Source organism: Acinonyx jubatus, chromosome A2, assembly GCF_027475565.1.
Source record: "Acinonyx jubatus isolate Ajub_Pintada_27869175 chromosome A2, VMU_Ajub_asm_v1.0, whole genome shotgun sequence".
NCBI lineage: Eukaryota > Metazoa > Chordata > Mammalia > Carnivora > Felidae > Acinonyx > Acinonyx jubatus.
This window is the reverse complement of record NC_069383.1, coordinates 47802131-47829388: the sequence shown is the minus strand read 5'-3', so window position 1 is coordinate 47829388 and position 27258 is coordinate 47802131. Positions and strand designations below refer to the sequence as shown.

At 42.9% G+C, this 27258-nt stretch overlaps 1 protein-coding gene across 3 annotated transcripts in view; it reads right to left on the bottom strand.

Moving 5' to 3' along the window:
- The window catches only part of CPVL (carboxypeptidase vitellogenic like), a 112409-nt gene that overhangs the window by 62562 nt on the left and 22589 nt on the right, over positions 1–27258 (bottom strand). For 2 of the 3 annotated variants that reach the window (XM_053218277.1, XM_027075182.2), the window contains exons 4-8: positions 26500–26558; positions 24763–24842; positions 18636–18702; positions 4216–4338; positions 3540–3671 (exon numbers count right to left, since the gene is read on the bottom strand). In XM_053218277.1, coding sequence (XP_053074252.1) covers positions 3540–3671; positions 4216–4338; positions 18636–18702; positions 24763–24842; positions 26500–26558 — 461 coding nt within the window. The remainder of the gene's footprint in view (positions 1–3539; positions 3672–4215; positions 4339–18635; positions 18703–24762; positions 24843–26499; positions 26559–27258) is intronic. The other variant, XM_053218278.1, reaches the window with a different exon arrangement.

Below are 27258 nucleotides of genomic sequence, written 5' to 3'. Positions count from 1 at the left end.
GACACCCCCTCTAACCTCCTAACCAAGTGCCTTACAGAGTAGGTAAGAAAGAACCCAGCTCCTGCGTGGGGGGGGGGGGGGGGGGGGAGTGGAGGGGGGGGAGAGAGCGGCAGCAGCAGGGCTGAAGCAGGCTGTGGGGTAGGGCAAGAAGATGAAAGGGATTGTCATAAAAGAGATTGAGAACACTGGGATGTTTTGGGATGAGGAAATTGAGTCTGTAAGGAGCTCTTATAAAAGGATGAATTCAGCACATTTTCAAAATCGACGATCAGGTGCGATTTTAGGTTTTCTTACAAGGTAAGAATATAGGTTACCAGTATCCTAGTTCTACAGGGGAGGAAACAGGCACACAGACATTAAGCCACTTGCCAAGGATGCCTTACTAATAACGTCAGACTTGAGATTCAAGCCCAGGCCACGCCTCTTCAGCCCATGTGTTCTACCACACGCACCCTAGCTCCCCAAGGGTCACACTGAGGTCTCTCTTAGTCTTCAATTCTTTCTGGCCATGCTCTTGGGTTTAATACAAAATTTTATTATTGTATTCGATTAGTTTTCTGTATCAAAGTTAATTAATCCAAGTTACTAGGGCCACAGGCCTAGGGACCATGTATGAAAAGGATCATCGCTGTAGAAAGGAGAGGAGGCAGTAAGTATGCTCCAGCAATGCCACGGTCGCTCAGGACCACTGGCTCTGGCTGTGCAGATTGTGCACGTCATGGGGATGCCTGGTGGAGGGGTGAGAAGGGCCTGAGAACCAGCCAAAGTTCTACTTGCCAAGCTGGATAACTAGGTTTGGGCTGCATTTGGAGAAACAGCCATTGTGTGAGCCATCTCATGGCTCATGTATGAGATAGCTCATACAATGGTGGTGTCCACTTGCCAAGCCCTGAATCCATAGGACTATGTCAGCCCAGAGGGAGACGCCTTTTTCTAAATTGTCCACCCAGAGGGAACACTGTAGGCCAGCAGTAGTCCTGAATGGATGCAGCATTTGGGGTATTTATCTTTAGAAATTATCAACGCCAACGGAAGATGAATTCAATCCTTAAGCATGGATCTGATTTCAGAGTAAAAAATCATTTGTTATCAAACAAATAAAGAAGGTGGGTGGTCCAAACCTGTGAAATCCAGTTTCTGGTTGAAACTTGCTTCACAAAAAGAACTCTGTGATCCAGAACATTGTCATGATAAGGGAGACAATACAGGACCAGAGACGGTCCACTGTGCACCTTGCAGAATGTCTAAATGTCCCAGGATTTTTATTTTTATCTTTTTATTTAAAAAAAATTTTTTTAATGTTTACTCATCGTTGAGAGAGAAAGAGCATGAGCAGGGGAGGGGCAGTGAGAGAGGGAGACACACAGAATCTGAAGCAGACTCTAGGCTCCACACTGTCAGCACAGAGCCCGGCATGGGGCTCAAACTCACAGACCACGAGATCATGAGACCTGAGCCGAAGTCAGTGCTTAACCAATTGAGCCACCCAGGTGCCCCTGTCCCAGGATTTTTATAGACTGCCTGAAAGTTAACCACAGGAGAAATACTGGGGTGGGAATGGTGTCGGGGCGGGGGTGGATTCTAGCTCCAGGCCTTCCAGAATCTATTAAGTGGCTTCTGGCAATTGAAGGCAGGCCCTCTGGGCCTTAGCCTCCTCCCCAAGGAAGTGTGGACGTGTGTGTGTGTGTGTGTGTGTGTGTGTGTGTGCGCGTGTGTGTGTATTGTGTGTGTGTGTAAGGGCAGAGGATGATCTATAAAGTTCCCTCCAGCTCTGAGTTACTGCTCTTTGATTAACTAAATCATTTTAAGGGACCAGAGCATCAAACAGGCTCTATTATTTAGGCCTGTGATTTTGACATTTGTAGTCTCTCGGGTCTCAGGATTTCTTGGGAGACTTCTATTGCATATACTGAAACACATTTGATGAGTACTTGCTTACTTTCCCAAGTGCCATTTTAGCTATTTCCCTTGAAAAAAACAAAGGTTTTTTTTGTTAATTCATCACTCCAAATATTGGACCGATGGTCACAGAGACATTGCATACCTTCAAAGATTTCAGGTTTTGTTGTTGTTTTTGTTTTTGTTTTGTTTTGTACTGTATTTTGGTGTCTTTCTGCATTTTTTTTTCCTGATGAATCTAGTTTGGCAGAAACTCTAACCTTACAGGGCATCTCCTCATTACCTCCAAATGCAAAGAATAACCTGAACTTGTCAACTGTTTCACTAAACCTGTGGGTGCTCAGGCTACCGCATCATGCATCATGGACATCTTTTCTGCTTTCCTTATCCCTCAGGGCCAATCAGATGTTTTTCCTCTTAACATCGATAATTCTTGAATGCTTCCTCACAAACACATCAAATATCTCACTTGCTTATTGGTCTCACATGATGTAAAATTTGATATTAATTTTAAATTCTAACGGTTCAATCCTTTCACCCTTTCCGCTTACTACAACAGACAGCCTAACACTAGACTGAAAATAGTCATCGCAAGTTGAAAGACAACCCTCCCTGTCCCCGTAAGATCCCTCTTCCTTGGCATTTACAATTGCACAGGAGATTCTGAATCCACACTCTGTAGCCACACCAGGCGCCCTTACTTATAAAATGGAGCATTTTATATTTGTTACCCCCTTCTAAGTTTGTATGTCTCTCGTTTTGATCTGAACCAGCTGCAGTGCCTAGAAGACTGCTAACACCAGGCCTCAGCATTAATGGTACAGGATGTGCTCCCAATAACAAAAAAAACCGAAGTCCTCAAAATGCAATCCTTGCCTCATTTACTCGTGTAGAAAACATGATGGCTCTATGGCAAAAGCAGCAAAACAAAACAAAACAAAACAAAACAAAACAAAAACCCTTCAGGAAGACTGTGGATACACGGTCTTTGTGTGCACTGGCAAAACCAAATCAAACCCAAACAAAACCCTGAATGTCTTACTATCTAGTATATAGTCTCAGATTTGAAATAACTCTCCCCCCAACAAAAAGGGTGAGGAATATACCCATATTATTTGATCCTCAAATTCAGCTTTGGGGAAGTAATGTGACAATATTTACAAACACCAGTGGCCCTCTGTAAAAGGTGCTGGTTTCTATACTTCATAACCTTTGTTCCTGACACACAGGAACGTGTGACATTTGTTACACACTGGGGCCACTTCTCCAGCTGAAACACTGTGTGTGGATAGAGCATATGTTGAAGCACATGCACCCACTTTCTGGGTAGCCTTTCTTCTGATTTCCTTGTGATAGGGTATGCCTTTAGGGCTACACAGCAGTTAAAGAAATCAAAGAAATCAAAACACAGATAAACACTCCAAGGTGATCGAAGGTTTAAAATACAGCCCAAGTAAATTCAAAGAGGCCAGGACAGTTCTTTTCTCCATTTCCAGCCCACACATCTGCCTCCTGAGCTCAGACAGCATCCCAGATAGACCTTCTCTAACAACCACAAAATGCCTGAGTGCCACGGGGATTCTAGGACCCTCCTCAGATGGTTCTCATTGCTCCAGGGCAACGCAGGCCCCAGAACTCACTTCAAAGGCTTGAAACCACCTCTCCTCCCTGATGTATTTCACGCAGTCATCACACTGCTTCTGGAAGTACTTTCTCTGCTTCTCATCCAATAAGCCAATTTGGTACAGGAATGTTGCATAGCCCCCTATGATCTGAGGAGAGAAGAGAAACACAAATGCCACACGGAGAGAAAGAGAGAAGTTAGGGACCCACTTGCTTGATGAAATAACCCTTTGTAATTCATTGAGTGCGTGCTGAAATTAGCCAAGCAAGACAATTACACACACACACACACACACACACACACACACTCACACTCACACACACAGATCTCACAGAACACACAAACACGTACACAACACGTACAAACATACACAATACACGTACCACACACACAATGCCCACACATACCACAAGCATACACACACAACCCACATGTGCACAGAATTCACACAAATGTATCACACACACATGCGTGCCCCACATTCGCACTCACACCCAATCTAGGCTGACATAGGGAGTTGACAGCTTAAAACATTTTGTAAAAATTGGAAGATTTCAATCATTAGAAAATCAACTGGGCAACATTATTTCCTTCTACCAAGTTAGGTCTCTAAGGTAAGAGGAGCCTCCATTTGACTAAAGGGGATTTAATCTTTTCAGGGACAGAACAGAAAAGAAAAAGGAGACACCTACTGATTCGGGATCAGAATACGCATCCCCAATAGCAACTCCTTTCAGGTTGATTTTCGTTGTCATCACGGGGTTCAATGTATGGATATAGTGTGCAAAGGCTGGCACGTACTTCCCTGCGTAAGACTGAGAAGGGCGGGTGTTAAAATGAACCATCACAAATTGGTGCTATAAAAATTATGTGTTTATGGGGCGCCTGGGTGGTTCAGTCAGTTAAGCATCCGACTTCAGCTCGGGTCACGATCTCGCGGTTCGTGAGTTCCAGCCCCGCGTCGGGCTCTGGGCTGATGGCTCAGAGCCTGGAGCCTGTTTCCGATTCTGTGTCTCCCTCTCTCTCTGCCCCTCCCCAGCTCACACCCTGTCTGTCTGTCTCTCAAAAATAAACAAACATTAAAAAAAGGTATAAAATTATGTATTTAAGCTAATTAAAGAAAGACAGCAGTATTTCCACATGAGACATACCATATATTTTCTTTCACTTATGCTGTAAATTCCACAATAGCACAGAGCTCTGTCTGTCACTTCTTTTGCCATTCCAAATAGCACCCGTGACATGCAAGTCATGGGTGAGGTGCACAAAAAATGACAAGTGGATGTGTAATAGGCGAAGTCTAATTTCCTTCCAAAATAACATGGGCCAGTGAATACAATTCCGCCACCCACAGAACCTTTCTTACCAGAAAGCTCCATTGAAAACTTCATTTACAAAGAAAAAGAAACCCCCAAGGCCAAAATTAAGATTTCAAAATACTTATGATGATGCAGCTTGAAAGCAACATGTATTAAAGCAAGAGGAAAAGGAAAGTAGTATTTATTGGCTACTGAAATTGTCACTTGACAACTATCTCTGTTTCAACCTTTCCAAGTACAAAGTTCTTTTCCAATTTTAAAATATTTTGTGGATGCAAACATTATAATTCTGCTTTTAGATTATGCTGACAAAAGCTACTATTCAGGGAGATTTAAAAAATCGTCTTGTATTTTTTACATTAAAAAGCTTCCTTTTGGACCATCACCTTCATGTCTAATATCAAACTTCATATGTTCAAAATGAAGCTCTAATCCCCAAGCCTTCCAACAGCCTCTCTATTATTAACTCTGTTCTAACTGCTTAGACCAAAAATCTTGGTGCCATTCTTTCGCCCCGCCCCCGCCACACACACTCTCTCTCTCTCCCCACAAAAGTTCATCAGCGAGCCTTGTCAATTGCACCTATTCTGTCAAAATAGGCCCAGGATCCGGTGTTTTCACATACCCATATTTCATCACCTTGCTCCAGGTTTGCTCCACTTTTGCCTGGATTATTGCAGTGGCCTAACCACCGCCCCCTGCCCCCGCTGTTGTCCTTCCCCTCATCCAGTCTATTTTCAAAATGGTGGTCTACTAGAACATAAATCTGAACCCTCTGATGACTTCTCATCTCCTTCAAAGTAAAAGCAAAAGTGCTTTTTTGGAGGCATAAGGATTGGCATGATCTAGTCACTTCATTAACACTATCCCCTGCTACCTTTTTGCTCATTCCTCTCCAGCCCGTCTTGGACCATAATCATGATTGTGATCCATACTGGCCCCTTCCACCAGGGCCTTTGCATTAGTTGTTCCCGCCACCCGGAATGCTCTTCCCTCAGTGTCCTTATGGTTAACTCCCCTACTTCCTTCAGTGAAGCCTTCTAGGGATGCTTTTCCTCTAAAATTTGGACACCCCCTTTTTTTGACATTTTATATTTCTTTTCTCTATGTTTTCATTGAATCCTATTCACTTTCCTACACACTTCAACTAATTCATCTTGTGCATCGTTATTCTCCCACCCACACTAGAACCAAAGATCCACGAACACAGGGCTCCATGTCTGTTTTGTGGGTTAGTATGTCCCCTGTGCCTGATGCTGTTTATCTGTTAGTGCTCAGTAAACAGTCATTGAATGAATGGTCTTGAATTAACTTACTTGCATTTGAAAAACGCGAATGCATGTGTGTTCAAAATAGACTAAAGGCATCATGTGGGTACTTATGAGTCTGCAGACCCTTTGTAATATTTCCAAGGCTCTGCAGGGGTCTGTAGTTCAAAGGCTGGGAGCCCCCGAGAGCTCTATTAATTCTACACCATAATCGCATGCTGGAGATGCCATTACTCCCATTTCAATACGAGGGCATTGAGGCTCAGAGATGTTAAGTGGCAGAATCAGAATCAAACCTGCCCTGACCTACTCCCAAACTGACACTCCTTCCAAGGTATGATACAATTACGTAATCTGCGTAATTTATACAAGATCTCCTCACTGATGCAGACCTCTGTGGAGTAGTAATTATTTAGGCAAAGTATTGACTCAACACAACATATCCATTCATAACCATGAGCACATTTTAGAGTCCTTGTGGTAATAAGAAGGCATGTGTTTGCATGCCTGAAATGCAGTTTGCTGCCCAAAAGTGCTATATTCTCTTGTGAGGAACAATAAGTGAACATTTATCAAATATAATTTCTGTAAGGTGAACAAAAGAGGCCAAATTTCCTTGAGAAATCATTTCAGTGGTAAACCTGTATTGTACAGTTTTCATTCAGTAATGGTTTATTAGGCAACTCTTCTGTCAAAGGCATCACAGCAGATATTTGAGAAGGCACGAAAATGAATACAACACAAAACTCGTAAAGCTAATGCTTTCTTTTTGAAAAAATATTACAGAAAACTTGACTCAAATGTGATAGGGCAAGGGCGCCTGGGTGACTCAGTTGGTTAAGCGTCCGACTTCGACTCGGGTCATGCCCTCCCAGTTTGTGAGTTCGAGCCCTGCGTTGGGCTCTGTGCTGACAGCTCAGAGCCTGGAGCCTGCTTCGGATTCTGTGTCTCCTCCTCTCTGCCCCTCCCATGCTCATGCTCTGTCTCTCTCTGTCTCTGTCTGTCTCTCAATAATAAATAAATGTTAAAAAAATTTTTTTTTAATGTGATAGGGTAAAGTCTACCATTTCATGGATTATTATTCTCACAAGGTGTACCTTGCCCAGCACATAGTAGGACCATGAAGACACATTTGAGAAATGAATGACTAATCTGTCATTACTGCTAAACATTTTTTTCTCTATTGGAGGTCATCCCTTAAGTTGTCTTGTTATAAGACCTAGCGATAGGACATCTCTTTGGCTCTTTCTGAGATGGAAGGGTGTGTACTTTAAATTACTCTATTGAAGGTGATGACAAATTTAGGCGAAAACAGCCACATTTTTATGGCACCTTTCCTCCCCCCCCCCACCCGGTGACCATCATGTGTATCTGGGATATATCCAGGCAGGAAATTAAGAAGGAACATCCACTCAATTTCTGAGCATCTACTATGATCTACTATGAACAGGCTACTTCCCCCACTTTAATTTGAGCCACCTGACAGTTAACATTATCTTCCTATGTTTTAAAACGATGAAAGCAAGGGTCTATGCATTTCAATCACGTGCCTGGCTGGGATTTCATCTAGGCTTGGCTGCCTCCACATCTCCCATCTCTCATATCAAATCACATTTCAGTCAAGGGTCCTAGAATAGACTACGAGTCTATGGTCTCCCAAGCTGGGGCTCAGCCCTGGGTTCATCCCCTACAAGCTTGCTAAGTTGGCCATTCAAAGAAAACACGGGTAGTTCTACAACCATGTCCAAAACAGATTCCTCACTGTTCAGTCCACATCTGCTCTCCTAACGATGATGTTTATCTCATTTTTGCTTTCTAATGACTATCACACACTTCCGTGCCCTGTGTCAGTGTGACAAATCCTTCACTGCTGTTTTCATTAATCATTCCATTGGTTGAGTGGCTCAGGCTGTCACACAGTAGACAATTATGGGATTATTTTATGGAAAACAGACACTGAAACATTATAATGAAATTTCAATTATTTTCACTCTCCTTGTGGAGGCATTTATTTATTTATTTTCTTTGCAAGATCGGGTTAGTTTATTCTTCCCAAATCATTTATTTCTCAATTTAACGATCTCTGACCACCACAGCACTTTCAAAGACAACCAGACAATAAATCAAATGTTTTATTTACCCAGCTTTCTCTTTTCTGGATGTATTTTAAATAGAATAGAGACGTATATTTTGGGGAGAGACTTTAGGTTTGTTCACCTATTAGAAGTGATCTCTATGGCCCTTAGGACTTCCAGTCGCAATCCTGTAATTTTATGAACTCTTGTTTCTTTTGTTCTGAGTCCTGCCTATAACAACGATGGGAACAACAACCAGCACAACTATCAGTCCTGTGGTTTCTCCGATCTCTTGCTGGTGTTCATCAATGTGGGCAGCAGCTGGCCGGCGAAGCTCCTAAAGCCTGTGAATTAGCACTAACCTTCTACCAGCAGATCAGACCCTGGCCTCATAAAAGCTCGAAACAGCATCAAAGCAATTATGAAAGAAGAAAAGAGGAAAAGCGTGGCCACTAACTATCTGAACATATATTGTTTCAGAATTCAGCAGTGACCCTCAAATGAGGACCTCAGCCAGACAAAGGTATTTTTCTAACACAATCACTCAAAGTAGGTTAGCCATCGACACGTTAGGATTTTAGTCTGCCCTTATTATTCCTTCCTAATATTTAAAGAAGCTTCAAGCTGCAGTTTCCAGCACCGTTGTTGTGTGGCTCACGTTTTCCCATGGTGACCATATTTTGAGCTCGGCTCTGACAAGGAGGACCAGAGATATTAAGGTGTGTTTGTATATGCTTGTATTCCTGGGGCTTAAAAAAGCAATAAGCCTCCAGTTTTCCTCTTACATCGGAAGGATCTCGGAATTCAGCTCTCAGTCTTGTATTTCCCCCCACGAGAGGAAAAGGTCTCAACATCACAGCTGAACAGTGGTTTTCAATCTCAGTCTGCAATCTTTCTGAGTTCTTAAAGGATGTTTGGAACAGCCTAATGGAAATCACGTTGGGAGCATATTGTACTTGTAAAAATAGTCTAGAGAGAATGTAATGCTTGGTTAATTATCCAGATGTGTAAAAGCACAATGAACTAGGGACTTAAAGAAACTTGTAATTGCGTATTCCGTCGCAGCCCTCCCTTCTTACATGTTCCCGCAACATTCACAGCGGGCTTCCTGTACCCCTGCCACCCGGTTACTCTTAAAGGAGGAAAAAAGATTTCATATCTAAAGTCAGCTCCCCTAGAAGAAAAAAAATCGTGTCAGAGAATAATACTATAATGGAAACAATGTCCTCTTGCAGAAATTTCACATATGTTAGCAGTTACTATTGTTTAAGCTGCTCTGCGTTTCTCGTCTGCATTTCTTACTAAAGTTTAGGTAAAAAAAAAAAAAAATAGGTGCAGCTATACTCATTCTCTGCCTTGCTTCTAGGTATACGTTTTATGGTAAAACATGTGGAACCTTCACCCAGGATAATGAGCAATCGCCTTGGAAATGAGACACACTGAAGCCTGGACACAAAGCGTCACTGTCCACGGGTCCTAGTTCCTAAGCCCTGCCTAGAAGTGGAAAAGGCGGAGTTGTCAGCCTCAGGACTGGTATATTGAGCACCCCCTGCTCTGCTCTGCCCCTGCTCCCCCAGCCACTCCACCTGGAATGAACATCTCTTTGAAGAACTCACCTGTGGGCTGGTCATAACTCCTTCGTGTCCCCAGAAGGACACAGGGCGGGCTACCCTTCTGGAAGGAGTCATAGCAGTGCTGTATCCTCTAGCATATCACCAACCACAGACTGTTGGTGGAACCACCCCCACTTTTGGAGGCGATCAAAGAGAATAAGGGGATATGCCTTGAAGAGAGCTTTATACACACATTGAAAAACCTCAAAAACGGGGGAAGAGCCCAAGTGTAATGGAGTAACAGATGATACAGCAGCCCAGAAGACAGGACTGAGTGAGAGGGACCTTGACTTCATCTGGCCTCAGGGTAGACTCTTATTTCACTGGGGACCATTATTTTCTCTGAGAGAAGACGTGTGTCCTTAAAATGGCCAGTTGAGAAAATTAATGAATGGGGAAAGCTGGAACTTCGGTATTGTGGTAATCTGTACAACTTCTTAGACACTTCTAGACCATGTGTCATCTAATTTCCAGACCACACTGCTGCAATTAAAAAAAAAAAAGAGGGGCGCCTGGGTGGCTCTGTCGGTTAAGTGTCCGACTTCGGCTCAGGTCATGATCTCACAGTCCGTGAGTTCAAGCTCCGCTCGGCCTCTGTGCTGACAGCTCAGAGCCTGGAGCCTGTTTCAGATTCTGTGTCTCCCTCTCTCTCTGCCCCTCCCCTGTTCATGCTCTGTCTCTCTCTGTCTCAAAAATAAATAAACGTTAAAAAAAAACTTAAAAAAAAAAGGGCAAAAAGAATAAAAGAAGGCTCCCAACAAAAGCATGACTTTATCTAAACATCTATTGTTCTGCAAAATGAGCTTAAAAGAAATGTAGAATCTCTAGGAATAGACACATAAGAAAAACATCTTGATCTGTATCTCTTGGTCACATATTTATGCAAAGGTACACGCTATGCGGCCTTCCAAATGATATATCCTTATTTTGTATTCAAAGGATGCTTCTCTAAAAAAAAAAAAAAAAGAATCCAGCACAGCCAGTATGGAAAACAGTATGGAGGTGCCTCAAAGAATGAAAAAAAGAACTACCATATGATTCAGCAATTCTAGTTCTGGAAAATATATCCAAAGAAAACCAAAACACTAATTTGAAAAGATAGCTGTGCCCTCCCATGTTCACTGCAGCATTATCTACAACAGCCAAGACATGGAAACAACCTAAGTGTCCATCGATAGATGAATGGAGAAAGTAGTTGTGGTACATACATACAATGGAATATTATCCAGCCATGAAAACTGGGGAAGCCAACTATTTATGACAACATGGATGGAACTTGAAAGCATTATGCTAAGTGAAATAAGTCAGACAAGGAAGACAGTGTATGATCTCACTTACATGTAGAATCAAAACACACACACACACACACACACACACACACACACACAAAACAAAGAAAAAGAGATTAGACTTGTGGTCACCAGAAGCAGAGGATTTGGGGGAGGGGGAATTGGGGGAAGGAGGCCAAAAGGTACAAACTTCCAGTTCTAAGTCACAAATTCATTTTCAATTCTAAAAGAAATACTGGCAGGTCACATGACCAAAACTGAAACTAGACATTTGTCATGAGCTCAAGAGTTAAAGCGGCTTGGGGGCGCCTGGGTGGCACAGTCGGTTAAGCGTCCGACTTCAGCCAGGTCACGATCTCGCGGTCCATGAGTTCGAGCCCCGCGTCAGGCTCTGGGCTGATGGCTCAGAGCCTGGAGCCTGTTTCCGATTCTGTGTCTCCCTCTCTCTCTGCCCCTCCCCCGTTCATGCTCTGTCTCTCTCTGTCCCAAAAATAAATAAACGTTGAAAAAAAAATTAAAAAAAAAAAAAGAGTTAAAGTGGCTTGGATGTCATCTAATAAAATTCAGCAAGTTCTAAGCTTTAATAAATAATTGCATTCCATGGACTTCAAGCCTTTATATCACTTGAAACTTTCATTTACTCCATAAAACTTTATGATCAAAGCTAAGTCTTTACGATTAAAACTCAGCCTTCGCCAGAAAGACAGAAACGTGCAAAAGGACAAGGAACTTCTTTTATGTTTGTATAAGGTTGATAACCCTTAGAGATTCTGCACGAAACAGGGAAGGGATGTTGACTCCCCTCTAAGCACAGTGCACCTGCTTTCTGGAAGAGGCAGGTCTTAGAGATGGAGGTTTTGAGGCTCCAGACAGCATCTACACAAGCAGGGTTCCAATCTTTAGCCAGTTTCTTGTCTACAGTCTTTGGGCTCCGGAATCCAGCTGCTTAGTCCCAATCCTCGCTGAGTGACCTTGGTAAGACCTACCTCGCTCTCCAAGCCTCAGTCATCTCAACTGTATGATGGGGACGATAAGAATAGTGCCAGCTTCAGAGGGTTGCTATGACATACATAAAACAGTGCTTAGCCCCATGCCTGCCCTACAATCCACTCTCAGTCTTCTCAAATAAGAGCTACAAATAAAACTAGTGAACTATAGACTCTTGAAGGCCTCCTTCTAGCTGCCAGATTCAAGCCTAGGCTAAAAGGATACTGGTGTGGGCCTGCAGAATAGTTCTCTCCTGCTTCTTGCTTGTATATCAGTGCTGGAAAATTCCCGATTACAACTATGCCTTCTATTCAAATACAAGCATGTTGAGAGTAAGTTTAATTTATCAGATCCTTTCTAATGGACAGTGCGCTGATGGCAAGTCAGAAAGGGGGAGAGGAACAAAATAGTCATGATGGAGAAACAGGACCTGAGCACAATATAGCCAAGGAAAGAAAGGGAGGCTGGGGGTGGGAGTTAGGGTACTGGATGGACCTGGAAAATAAAGAAGTAGAAAGGAGGGTTCTCAGGGCCTGGGACACAGAGCAGGGAGACAGGGGCGATGGAAGGGAGATGAAAAGAAACTGGTGAGAAACATCATCAATATTTTTATTTTGTCCAGCAACAACCTTGCACAAGGCTGCTCTGTAACATTCAACAAACACTTTGCTTAGTAGTGTAGGACACACATTACACAAACATGGCTCTCACCTACTGGGAGCCTGCAACCCGAACCCAGTGGACCATGATGATTCCAGTAAATGTTGTCAGACTCCATGATCCCAGCAGGACTTCACTCATGCAGATGAAGATAAAGTATCCTATTAAGCTCACTAATTTTTAAATAGCTTCAAAGCTTTGCCTTTATTTGGCCCTCACATTAACCATGGTTGCAAAATTGCCTCTGAGGCAACTTGGCCCCTTCCTCCCGATCAGGGAGAGATGCTCAGTTGTAACCACATATTCTGCCATTTTGGACACGCTCCCCATTCATTGCCACAACCACCCATAGGCACGGAATCTTTCCGGGGAGAGGACGCAAAGCCACACGCTCAGAGAACAATGGGCAGCTCCCCTTCCTCCCGCCACCACCTTCCTGCCTTCCAGTGAGGGCTGTTTTGCTTTAACTTCTAGCTGGGCCCACGTACACTTGAGAGGATTCTCAAGTGAGTCTGTACCTCAAGAACAAGAGCAATCTCACTAATAGTTACTGGCTCAGAAAGGATAACCCTTATAAAGAAAGTTAATTATGTGAATTAAATGCAGCTTGTTTCTCTTTTTGAAGTACATTTTTTTCATGCCTTGAGGAGGGTGATTTACAGACACATTTGTCTCTCTTTAGAGAAAATTAATTCCAGTTGGCGTTCTGTGCCGAAATGGAGAGAAGGAGGGAAGGAGACAAGGCGGTTCTTCCTTCTGGATCGTACCGCCTGCAGATCCCACAGTATGCCTGGTTGTGGGCTCGCCAGGGTCCACACGGCAGTGGCAGGGGGCCTGGGTCGGTCCCGGCACGTTTTGCTACTATCCCAAACTTTCAAATATCATCTTCTAAGCCCCACCATCGTTGTTTAGACAAAGCAAACTATTTCTTTTGAAGATGATTTCAAAATAACAGGAGAGACAATGCCACTTCCCAGAAAGACGTGAGCAGAACTTTTAAAATATCTCAGGCCCTGTCTACATACATTAGGTCATATGCTTTGGAGCCATAATGTATTAATCCAGCTTTTCACCATGAATGGTAATAACAGTCATCGTGTCTTCGGTACTCACCACAGCCATCACATCATTAAATATTTGAGGAGGATTATCTAATTAGATGCTCAAAACAATCCTATTCAGTAGGTATTGTTATTACTTCCAGACTCTCTTGCACCAAATTCAGGGTGCTGAACAGCTGCTCCAGACCTTTTGAGATCAGGCTATACCCTTCACTCACAGTACACAAATGGAAAGGATATTTAGGTCCAGTACATTTGCACTGAAAAGGAGAAAACCATTTCTTTTCTTTTTTTTTTAAGTTTATCTATTTTAAGAGAGAGAGAAAGAGAGAGTAGGGGAGGGGAAGAGAGAGAAAGGCAGAGAGAGAATCCCAAGCAGGCTCTGTGCTGTCAGGGTGGAGCCTGACACGGGGCTCGAACCCACGAGCCATAAGATTATGACCTGACTCAAAAACCAAGAGTCAGACGCTTAACCAACTGAGCCACCCAGGAGCCCCAGAGAAGCATTTCTGAGTTTACTCATTTATTTTTCAACCACGATTCTGCTACTTTAGTGGCATTGTTTGTTCAGCCTCCGGAACAGTGTGAGGAAATTAAAAGTTCTGAACAGATAGGATTTCCCTTTCTTGAAAAATCTATCACAATGGTTTTTTTTTTGGGGGGGGGTGGAGAGAAGGAGGGTGGGTATTACATTAAAATTGCAATTGTATACAGATGCTATAAGAGTACATCTAGGTAACTACGGTTGAACATCTAGTAAAGCAAAATATCCCTGAAAGTGATCTAATTGAAAAGCCAAGCCCTCCGACTGTAAGATGAAAAGCAGAGGCCAGGAGAGGTTAAAGAACTCGCTTGGAATCACCCAGAGAGGCAAAGCCAGCAATGAATCTCAGGTCCCCTGATTATTAACCCAGAACTACTTTTCCATTCTGCCTCCTAACCTTAAAACAGAAGACCAGATGGAACAAACTAGACTGGAAAAACACAGCATTCTAATAAAACAAACCACCAAGGTGTTATTATTTAGTGCTCTTCCCTCTAGAAAGAGATGTGGCCCTGGATTTAACATATCCCGTGTAGCCCCTATGAAAATGCTGCTGTCTGGTGACTGCATCTCATCCCAGCTCCTGCCTGCCCTCGTTCACATCTTCCTTCATCACTCGAAAGGCACAGGTTTCCTTAAAAGTATTCATCCTGGCAGCCAAGAGTGTAAAAAAGAAAACTGTCCTTTCCTACACACATTCAGTTACATGCATGAAACCACCGGGCAGACATGAAATGGACAAATTTCTCATCCAGAATTGGGCAGCTTTGCTGAAAGTCCAACTTCATGGTTAATAGCATCACCACATTATTTGCAAGGCAGGAATTACACAGTAAGCAGATCGCTCCTCTGGCGGAGGTGGAGACTGGGAATTTTTCAGGGCGGCTTCCAAAATGACAGAGGCATCACTTCCTGCCCCTTTGCCCCACTTGCCTCTGAAATGGGTTAAAAGTCAAGGACCAGCAGGGAATTACTGGTAGAGATCCTAAATAATCCTGACCAGATAGCTGGCTTAAAAAAGATGTAAGTGGAGTAAGCCAAACAGTTAGAATATCCTTTCCAAATAGAGAAGAACGCAAGCAGAAGATGAGGAAGTTCCTGGTTCCGTTAACTTGCCATTTCCTTGGAAAAACTGAGACTGTTTTCACCTTGTCTCCCTTACGGTGGACCTCTGTGGTTTGAGCTTATCCAGCATCCTTCCAGCCCTTCCTCTAGTATCGTCACAGGGGTCTTCCCTGGTGCACCACCCATCTCCCACTCCCAGGCCTTGTGATTCAGAGGCGGAGGGCCTCACTATGATCCCACCCTTCCCAGGGCACTGGGTGGGCCTCAGGCACCATTATGGCCAACCTCTATGTCCATCCCCTTGACCCCAGTTAGTAGTTCTAGAACAGGCATGGGATCCAAATGGGTCACATGAGATTCAGGAATATAGTGGAATTATTGGGGAAGAGAAGTTGAGCTGATAGGTTATACTTAGAACATTAGGATGGGGTAGAGGTGCAAGGCTACCAGTGAAAAAAACATAGCTTAGAATGAAACTAGTGCAGTACAAAGTCAAGTGAATAGATCAAGAGAGAAATTCCTGATGACAACGTTTTGAGCACCCAGACACAGCCATGACCCCCTGTTTTACTTAAGCCATTTTGAACAGGGTTTCTGTCACTTATAAGCAAAAGATCCTTGACTAACCCACCCCTACGCATCTTTCAAAATCCGGTTTAATTGTCACCTCTACTGTCCGGCCTTTCCTGAGGATCCCATACTGAGAGAAGTAAGCTATTTGCACTCTCCTTGTGCTATCTGTCTTTCCAGTCACTTCTCTAACCGTCCTTTTCATTCAGTATTTTACCTATTGCCAGGCTTTCAGATTAAGGGTAGGCTCAATGTCTTATTAATGGCTGAATTTCCAATACGTGTCCAATGCCTCAGCCACCGTAGTCACTCGATATAGGAGTGCTGAATTGAATCGAATTTGATTCTAACTACTCTTTCAGCAAACACTGCACCCCTCAACGATTTCCCATCACCCTTGGGATAAAGTCCAAAATCTTCCATGGGCCTACGTGATCTGTCTGCCTCTCCCATCTCAGCTCCTTCTACAGTGGCCCCGTGCTATTCCTTGAGCACACCAAGCCTGTCCCCACCTCAGAGTCTTGGCATTTGCTATCCCTCCTTCCAGGAGAGTTCTTCTCTAAGATAACCGCAGCTATCACTCTACTAGCCTCATCTACTAGTCTGCATCTACTAGTCTCGGCACTCTGCCCAGTTGTGTCCTTACCGGAGAGCCTTTCTAGTATCCAGGATAGCACCTGCACCACTCTGCAACCCTCACCTGCTTCATCTTTCTTCATGACACTCATCACCGCCTGACGCATAGCGCATATGTATTTCTTCGCTTATCACTGTCTTCGCCTCTACAATGTATGAAGGCAGGAAATTGTTCTGTTTGTTCACAGTGGTGCTCCTAGCACCTTGGGATTCCTGGGCTCTCAAAGTATTGGCTGCTATACGTGTTTAAAATAACCTTAAATTTAACTGGATGGAAAAAAAAAAGCAAACCCTAAAACTGAAGCCAACCTAGGCAAGTGAACTTAACTGTATGTTAAATTGTAGCATATAGTGGCTCAGTCGGTTGAGCATCCAACTTCGGCTCAGGTCATGATCTCATGGTTCGTGGGTTCGAGATCTGCGTCAGGCTCAATGCTGACGGCTCAGAGCCTGGAGCCTGCTTCGGATTCTGTGTCTCCCTCTCTCTCTGCCCCTTCCCCGCTTGTGCTCTGTCTCTCTCTGTCTCTCAAAAATGAATAAATGTAAAAAAAAATTTTTTTTTAATTGTAACATAGAGGGGCCTGGGTAGCTTAGTCGGTTGAGCGTCTGACTTCGGCTCAGGCTATGATATCCCTTCTAGTGATTTCGAGCCCTGAATCAGGCTCTGTGCTGACATCTCGGAGCTTGGAACCTGCTTCACATCCTGTCTCCGTCTCTCTGTCCCTCCCCTGCTTGCACTCTGTCTCTTTCAAATATAAAATAAAACATAAAAAAAAAATTAAAAAACTTGTAACATAATCAGCCTAGGGAAAAAATAGAGTTAATTATTAGAACTTTGAAATATGGTACTTTTAAACCTGTAGTGAAATATAGTCTAAGGACAAAAGTAATTGTAGCAAAAAATATTGAATGTAACTTGGAGGTTTCTTTGTTGGTAGCGGTACTGATGTCACCTTCTAAGATCATTTTGCACATATTGTTAGGATCCAGCAAAGGAATAAATACACTGATGCTGCTGGTAAACACGGTCCACAGCGTGGGAGAAGGGGTATACAAACACAGAATGGGGAAAGGAAAAAAGAACCTTGTGATGCTGAATTAGAATTAAGGGTCAGTATGAAGTCATTCAGTTCCCTGGTTCTGCTTACAAAGAAAGCCTGAAGGAAATGGCATCCCAGGAGCAATGGGCACGCCTAGTGCTCAGACGTTGAGAAAAGAAGAAAAGGGGAAGATCTTCTCTGTAGAAGACTACTAGATGACATCTATAGGAAGATAGACCCCCCCCCCCAAAAAAATCACCATTTACAACCCCCCAGTGGAATGACGGATTCAGGCAGGAATCATCAATGAATGCGGAAGCTACGGGGTGACAGATCTGGAGGGAACAGATTTCCACATGGTCTCATGCTACTTATTAATTTCAAGAGAAAAAGGTGCCTTTCCTATGGTGAGATCTGGGAGAGACCACCTGGGCCAAGTGACCAAGTGTAGCATCGCCAATAATGAGACAAACTGATATTACGAGCCTCCTGACGTGATAAGATAGGAGGCACACGCATCACCCATGTCATGTTCTTGCCGAAATGTTTTCACTGAATCTACGCGTTGAGGAAAGGATCAGCCAAATTCAGAAATGGGACATGCCACAGGGCACCTGGTCTACACTCTTCAAAATCATCATCATGAGACAACCACAACAATATGTCAGGGGACTGAGACCATCGTGATATACAAAACTTTACTGAGCCCTATATTTATTTTTTAAAAAAAGGGTTCTAGAGAACATTTGGGGGATAGAGAATTCTGAATACGGGCTGAATTAATGTTAATATATTATATATTAATTAATATATTTAATTAATTAATAATATATTAATTAATATATTTATTTAATATAATATACTTAATTAATATAATTAATATATTAATATTTGTGTACGTGTATGTACATACTGAATGCATGAGTCACCATACTTCAGTCCCGAGGATATTGGAAGCACACAAGAACACAGGACTTCAACTTACCTCCCCCGTGGCATAAAAGTCATTGTTTTTATATTCAGGGAACAACAGGAAAAAGTGAGTTAGTGCACTGCGAAAAGAAGAACAACAACAATAAAAAAATCACATGGAATCAAAAAAGCTTAATGCTATGCTACCAAAACTAACCTTTTGACGCTAAGTTTCACATTTGAAGGAAGAGGCCATTAGGCTGTGAGCTCCTGTAAGCGTTATTTTCAAAATGTCACATATGTAACATTCCACACTGTGGATGGTTAGAAAATAATTGTGGGCTTACTTTAGGATACTAAGAGGTTGAGACAAGGGGACATCAACACTCTGGGCAGGTTTCCAAATCTCTGGGTTACCAACCTAGGTCTTCTAGCTGTTGAGGGTACCCTTGAGCAAAGTGATACAGGCTTTCACCTATTATTACAGCAATTCCTTAAAAAAAATTTAATGTTTATTTATTTTTGAGACAGAGAGAGAGAGAGAGAGAGAGAGAGAGACCGAGCATGAGCAGGGGAGGGGCTGAGAGAAAGGGAGACACAGAATCCGAAGCGGACTCCCGGCTCTGAGCTGTCTGCAGGGTTTGAACTCACAAGCTGTGAGATCGTGACCTGAGCTGAAGTCGGTCATTTAACCGACTGAACCACCCAGGTCCCCCTACAGCAATTCCTAGAGGTAGTTCTGCAAGCCTTATGACCCCATTAACCTGGGTTTCTGGTGAAGTAATGAGAATGTTACTTGCTTACCAACATCTTCCTGTGAGGAACCCTGAACATTTCTATTGGGGGGGGGGTCCCAAAATTTCAGTATTTTAATAACCAAAGAACAAAAAGGCTGTAAAATGACCATAATTTAAAAGAAAACCACCAAATGGCCAGATATAGAACTAACAGTACAGTGGCATCTAAGCTCCAAAAAAATCACACTTATTAAAGAATGCCAATAGCCACTTCAATGAGTTTTCCTGAAATAGATTTCAACAGACTCCAGAAATTGTTTCATAATAAGCAAGAAAAGGGTAGATTATTGAATGATTCTCTACTTGACCAAATCTTTCAAAAAGGAAACAAAACTTGTGGAATTCAGAAGCTCTATCAGTGTTTTGACCCAGATTGCATTGTCTGAGAAGTCAGGCAGAGCTTTGTTCCAGCTTCCTGCTGAGGGACTAAAAGCCATGAACCATCCAGTGAAGATGAAAGGCAAGGAAGGAGGCCCTGCAAAACCAGGAGGAGGAGAAAGTTCAAGGGTTACAGAGAGGCAAAACTGGGTCATTATGATCACTGCTCACTGCCGGGTCTGGCTGCACTTAATTTGCAAAGGCTCCATAAAAATCCATCATGAAAGACCACTGTAGAGTTTTGGTGTATTTCTGTATTTATTATTGACAGTAAGTAAAGCCTTTGTAGCAACTAAATCTGGGAAGCTGCACTATATAGCTTCCATGTTTGTTCTGGCAATAAGATGGCTTTAGCGTAGAGATAAAAATAGGAGTTTATTTTCTACCCTTCCCTCGCCAACCTTCAGGCTAAAAACTATTTCTCATCTCTCTTCCTGCTAGTTGGAATGGCAATAGACAGTTTAACATAGTAAATCTCAATTAAGCCTCGTGCTTTGGCTTAAAGTTTATTTCCTTGGAGAATCTGTTAAAGTTGTTAGGGTTGCCAGATTTAGCAAATAAAAATACAAGACGTCCAATTAAACTTGAATTTCAGATAAACGACAAATAATGTGTTAGCATAACTATGACCCAAATATTACATAGGACATACTTAGATTTATAAAAATTATTCATTATTTATCTGAAATTAAAATTTAACTAGGCATTCTGTATTTCATCTGGCAATCTTAATTCAAGGAGCTAACCTTCCAGGTTACTTCTAGCTTGAAAATGCCAGGATTCTCTAGCTGAAGTTTCCAAGTTCTCCACTTGAGGAAGTTACAGTTTTAATATCACAAGAGGATCAGAACAAAAATTTGGCTAATCCAAGCCTTTGGTAGGTCTTTTTTTTTTTTAAAGCTTATTTATTTTTGAGAGACAGATCATGAGCAGGAGAGGGGCAGAGAGAGAAGACACAAAATCTGAAGCAGGCTCCAGGCTCTGAGCTGTCAGCACAGAGCCCAACGCAGGGCTCGAACCCACGAACCGTGGGATCACGACCTGGGCTGAAGTCATACGCTTAACTGACTGAGCCACCCAGGCGCCCTGGTAGATCTTTCTTAAATGGGAGTGAAGGAAGAAAAAAGTAAATTTAGTAAGTTAGATTTACATATGCCATTTGCTTGTTTAACTGTGTCTTAGTCAACTATATGTAATTCTTATTCCACGGTGAGGGGTTGCTCAAAAATACAATCTAGAATCACGCCTACATAAAATTTCAAATTTAGAAGCAGAATTGCTAAAATATATAATACATGATAGACACACATTTGCACGCATGCGTGTATGTGCATAGTCACACGAGCTCGCTGTCCACGCACAGTCACAAGAGCTCGCTGTCGCAGGAAGCTTGCCTCTGCCAGACGATGCCATTTGGCAACATTGCTAGCATTGTGCCAGGGGCTTTTGCTAACAGCTAGAATTTTAGTCAAAGGCCATCTGGTGGTAGAAAGTTACACTGAAGGACAAGAAGAAGAAATCTACCTCGCAGGGGAAAATGACTAGGAAGAAATTATTCCTCAGATACATTTTGTAAAAAGGGAAGCTGGTAGGTTCGGGGCACAGCAAGTAGATGGAAATGATAATGCACTAGAGAATTTGGAGAGGTCTAATGGAGTCAGAGGCATAATGAACACAAGACGTTAAAAAGAAGTTAAAACAATCTAAGCAAAAGTTCCATGCCAACAAAGGCCAGACAAGGGGGAGCTTTTGTCAGTAACAGTGTGACTGAAATAAGCACAGTGCCAAGAAGCTTGGCAGTTTTGTTCAGCAGTGGCACACGGGCAGCCATCCTTCGCATTCATTCCACCCCCACTGTGGCCGGGCCACGATCTGCTCCGTCCAGTGTTCTCATTTAATATGTGAAACCAGTTTCATAGTCACATGGTTATGAAACACGTTTTAGCAATTGATATTATTTCCCATACAAAGCGGCAGGTGGAATAGAATGATAGTAGCGTTTCCATCTGGCTGCTAAGAAACTAACTTCAGGCACGCTCAAGATGGGTAAGCACCAGACCAAGGACTAGGGGAGCTTGTTGACTACTCTATTACCAGCATCAGGGACAATGTCTGGCACGTAGCAGGCAATCGATAAACAGTGGTAGAAGGGGAATGGTACCAGACCATACACTCCAGATCAAAGTTAGTAAATTTGTTATTCTTTAGTATATTTAGTTATTTATTTTACCTAAATCAGAGGGGCATTGTGGCTCAATAGCATGTTCCAAATTAAAAAAAAAATCGAATATTTAAATGTCTGGTTAGTAAAAAGCCTTTGCTTCCAAACAAACACACACAAGGGCAGCCTAAGTGTGAATGTCAAATGCCTCTTTAGGAGTCTACTCCTTATAGGCACGGACTATTAATAGTCAAAAGGAATGGGTTTTTCAGTGGAAAAAAAAAAAAAGATGGTTTTCAAAAGGAGAAAAAGAAGGTCTACTCTTTAAACCTACGTTTATGGGTTTCAAAGCGACCTTCTTATTCCAAACACCCATCTGGAGAGCTGGAGAGAAGAATGTAGTCACAAAGGGAAACAAATAGTGTAAACTATAAAGGAAACAGCTGAAATCAGTTTTCTGCACTACCCTTGATTAGCTATTTTCCAGTTCTAAGAGCCTGAAGCAAAAAGAACTAAAACAGCTATAAACAATGGATGCTTTGAAATAGGTTCTCTTTACATGTCATCTAAGAGGAGATGTACCACATGTCAGCAGTATACATCCACATGGAGGGTCAACTGGAAGCTGTAACCATCTTTGGGGGAGGGGAAGAAGAGACAGAAAAAGAATGGCGGGTTGCATGCCCTGGCTTAGAGGGGATTGATGCATTTCTTCACCACAGAACCTCCGCCCTCTGGGTGTTTGCTAGTTAAACAACTGAGCTTGTTTGGATTTAAACCAAAAGAGGGTCAGAGAGGGCAGGGAGGAATAAGGGGAGAAGTAGGTGTTCTATCTGAAAAATGAGAGCACACAGTCACTGCTCATGGCACTTGAGTAAACTTGTAAGGACAGCCATCATGATTATGTGTCTATAGGGAAAGAGGAGGTGCCTGAGCTACGGGCAGAGGAGGGGGAATCCTGTGGAAATCTGGCTAATCTGCTCCTAGGACCCAATGTACCTGGAAGCAGAAGTGTGGGGTCCTAGCCATGCCCCTGGACACAGAATGGAAGCGACAAAATAATGGGACAAATGACAAATGAAAGTGTAGAAAACAGGGGTGCCAGAGTGGCTCTGTCGGGTAAGTGTCTGACTTCGGCTCAGGTTATGATCTCATGGTTCGTGAGTTTGAGCCCCATATCAGGCTCTGTGCTGACAGCTTGGAGCCTGGAGCCTGCTTCAGATTCTGTGACTCCCTCTCTCTCTGCCCCTCCCCCGCTCGCACTGTCTCTGTCTCAAAAATAAATAAAATGTTAAAAAAATTTTTTTTAATAAAAAATAAAAAAAAGAGAAAGAAAGTGTAGAAAACAACAGCCATATTTGTTTTCTGGGTCCGCAGAGAAGACAGAAAGAAATGTCTCAGGAACAAAGGCCAGAAGTTACTCTTTCCTCCGTTCCCTAGCCATCTGCCTTGGGTAGAAAGAATAAAATGGAAAACTTTTGTCAGAGATCAGAAAACTCTGATTTGTTATTAGATTTACTTTCACTTTAGCAATTGGTTGGGTTTGCTCACCAAGTAATCAGCAGAATGAGTGTGTGGTACAATTAGGAAATAGGGGAGTTGGTTATCTCATTCTGGCCACTAGGGTTCTGTGAGTAAATGATTATAGGGCATAAGGTGGTACCCTACTGATCTGAAAGAATTCAGGACTTGACCTCTAGTGACAATTTACAGACTGGAAAAATGTGACCAAATAAGAACGGTCACTTACTTGAAAAAAAAACAAAAAGTACTAAAAATAGCCATAGCAAATATGAGTACGAAAAAAGGAGAAATTCTATGTGCAGTGTTTGACCAGGCTTACAACTTTACATCTTCTTTCCATTTTTTTCTTTTTTTTAAGTAAAAGAATAGTTGTGGAAGATGAAGGAAAAAGTCAGAGACTAGCTAACAAGCTAAGCTTTCAGCCTGGGGGTCATGAAGGAGAAGCAAGAGAGGGGAAAATTGCATCTGAAGGCCACAGAAAGAGGAGCCCCGAGAAAAAAGAGAAACGAGCAAGAAGATGTTGTTTCTGGGCAAATGCAAAGTTCAAATACAATGTTGGGAAGCACACAACATCCTCTCAGGCACCTAGCTGAAAGGCTTGAAAATAATCTTTGGTCGGATATTCTGCTCCGTTTCTGTGGTCTCTGAAAGGATATTTTTACAAAATCACAATCGTGCCTTAGGATTTCAGCCCTCCTTGTTATTTTCTTGCTGAACATTTGTTGTTGTTTGTTGTTGTTTTTTTTAATTTATTTAAATTCGAGCATAGTGCAGGGGAGCCTGGGTGGCGCAGTCGGTTAAGCGTCCGACTTCAGCCAGGTCACGATCTCGCGGTCCGTGAGTTCGAGCCCCGCGTCGGGCTCTGGGCTGACGGCTCGGAGCCTGGAGCCTGTTTCCGGTTCTGTGTCTCCCTCTCTCTCTCTGCCCCTCCCCCGTTCATGCTCTGTCTCTCTCTGTCCCAAAAATAAATAAACGTTGAAAAAAAAATAATAAATTCAAGTATAGTGCAGTATTGGTTTCAGGAGTAGAATTTAGCAATTCATCGCTTACAGATGACACCCAGTGCTCATCCCAACAAGTCTGCCGGCCGTTTTCACAGTTATCAGTGATAAAGTAACAAAGCAAAAAGCAGACTGTGTGTATGCACATGTGCACACACGCACACGTGTGTGTGTGTGTGTGTGTGTGTGAGCTCCTCACGTAGAAGTATTCTTAATATGTCTTTAAGAATTAGTCCATGAGGATCCATTAGTACTACTGACACCATTGGGTGAATTTTCGTATCGAAATAGAAAAACGTTTGGTCTGAAGAAGGTCAAGAGACAGCCAAGACCTTTTACCTGTATAAATTCCGTGCCACATCATCCTCATTGACTGTGTATCCCTGGGGGTCGTCAGTAAAACTGAACCCTGTGCCCACCTGAGGATGAAATAAATAAGCAGGTATAAACACCGAGAAACACATGCCTCAGAGCCCTCAGGGAGATACCACACGGGAAGGAAATCGACCTTATTCCAAAGGCCAAGCCTCTGAGCTGGGATTTCTGCCACACTACCCCATGTGCCTTTACCCATCCCCATGGTGAGGGCAATGCTGCATTTCACCTTTTGCCTCTCCCCTCCACCAACCCCAAATAAAAGAACAGCACAAAGCTCTGCCCTGGGGTCAGTGGCTGAGCTGTCCTGATTCCACAATGTGGACCCTGCCAGATATTGATTTAAAGGGGAGCCATTCACCTTTCCTGCCCCCCCCCCCCCCCCCCCACCGCTGCACTATCAAAAGACCCAAAGTTGTCCTCTCTCTGAAACCTGGAGGGTGCATTGCTCTGTCCTGCTAAGAAGGAACTCTCTGGGCTGGAGATGAACGATAGTTTGTGTGTGTGTGTGTGTTTTCATTTTTTTTATTTGTGAGAAATATGGCCACTACGCCCCTTCACCTTCAGTAGAGAAGTTTTAAAATAAAGATTAGTTTGAAACTAACACTTCCTTACACCTAGAAGCGCATAGACAACCAAGCTGTAAATCCAGAAGAAGCTGCCACTTATTTTGTGTCAAAAATCTGCATAAAGGATGCACCTCAACTAGGTGTAAACATTTTTGTTTTTGCTTTCCCTAAACACACAAGGGAACAGGACATTTCATTCAACTTCTTTTGAAACACACAATTGTAGACGAGGAAAGAGGATGGCTGACAAAACTTGGTGGGAAAAGAGGGAACAAGTATGTTGGACTTTTTTTTTTTCTCCCTGTTTATCTGTTTTCTCTGAACCATCTGGGGCATGAGAGAAATCAGAGAAATCAGTTAGGGGGCAACGACACTCCTGATCTGCAGAAGCTAACTCTAAAGTTACTCTCCTATTTTTCTGTTTATTGGACTCAATTTCAGAAGAACTTCCAAAGGAGAACCCCACGTTTTGCTCCTAGATGGGGCTCACTGTGATAAATGAAGGAGACTAGCTTTGACTTTTGAAATCTACAACTCTGCTAGAAATGTTAGGAATTCCAATACTATACAATAACCCATGATGTGGGGAAGCCGGATCATCAGTTGAAAGAAACCAATCCCTTATCCTGGATGATATAATTCAGTGAACAGGACATTTCATAAGATTAAAAATGAGAGGAGAGAAAGTAGCAAGTAAAATTCCTCCAAACTCAGATTTAATGATATATGCTGGAAAAACGCCATCTCAGATGGTGTTTAAGAGATTAAATTCTGTTTTATAAAGAAAACCCTAAACCTGTGTCTTTTCCCTATTTTTTTAAATGTTTTTTAAACGTTTATTTTTATTTTTGAGAGAGACAGAAACAGAGACAGAGTGTGAATGGGGGAGGGGCAGAGAGCAAGGGAGACACAGAATCCGAAACAGGCTCCAGGCTCCGAGCTGTCAGCACAGAGCCCGACGCGGGGCTTGAACTCACGAACAGCAAGATCATGACCTAGGCTGAAGGGGGTCGCTTAATCAACTGAGCCACCCAGGCACCCCTCTTTTCCCTTATTTTTTAAATGTACCTTATATAAAGGAAAAAGACAAGAGAGGCCCACTTGGCATTTCATAGGACCATCGGATACTCACTGGATTATCAATGTAAAGCATGGAAAATGTGGTGATCCAAGAAAACTCTCTAGGACGCACTAGTAAAACAGAGAAGAGGTTTGAGACTGGGTCGTTAACCAACCAGCCCACCTACGGCCTGGCTCTGGTCAGCAGCCCAGCAACCCCACCTGTCCCCATCGTGTCAATGAACTCCTGGGGTCCCTTTAACACTGCTTCAGCCTCGTACCGTAGGGAACAGACACCAGCACCTTTTTTCTTCTCCCCTCTTCTCTACTTTTCCCGGACCTAGAGAAACCCCCAGAGCGTTTCTCCATCTAGGAAAAAGTTTGGAACTGTTTCACTTAGAAAAAAACCCATAAACCTCCTATCTGTCTGATCCAATCAACCATTCTTAAAGTCTGGTCCTTCTAAAGCCTCTTCTTCCTTTCTAATGCCAAAGAGAACAACTCTTTTATACCTGAGTGACAAAGTCGTTCGCCCTCCAAATTCTGTCCCAGGGAAAGTAAACAATCTTCCCCAACCCCCAAAATGAGATGGAGGTGACCCAGGGTTACAACCAGATGTGGTTCCTCCGCCCCTTCCTTCACCCCTGTCTCTACCCACAGCATCTTGCTTCCAGGGTATCTGACCATTTATGCTGCTGAACCATACGGTGTTCTGTTGATGTGAATAATTAGGGATACAATTCCACCCATTAGGCTCATGCAAAAGAGTTTTCCCAAATAGTAATAAATACCAACTGCTTTCATAAGCCCAGATTGCTTAAGTCAGCAGCAG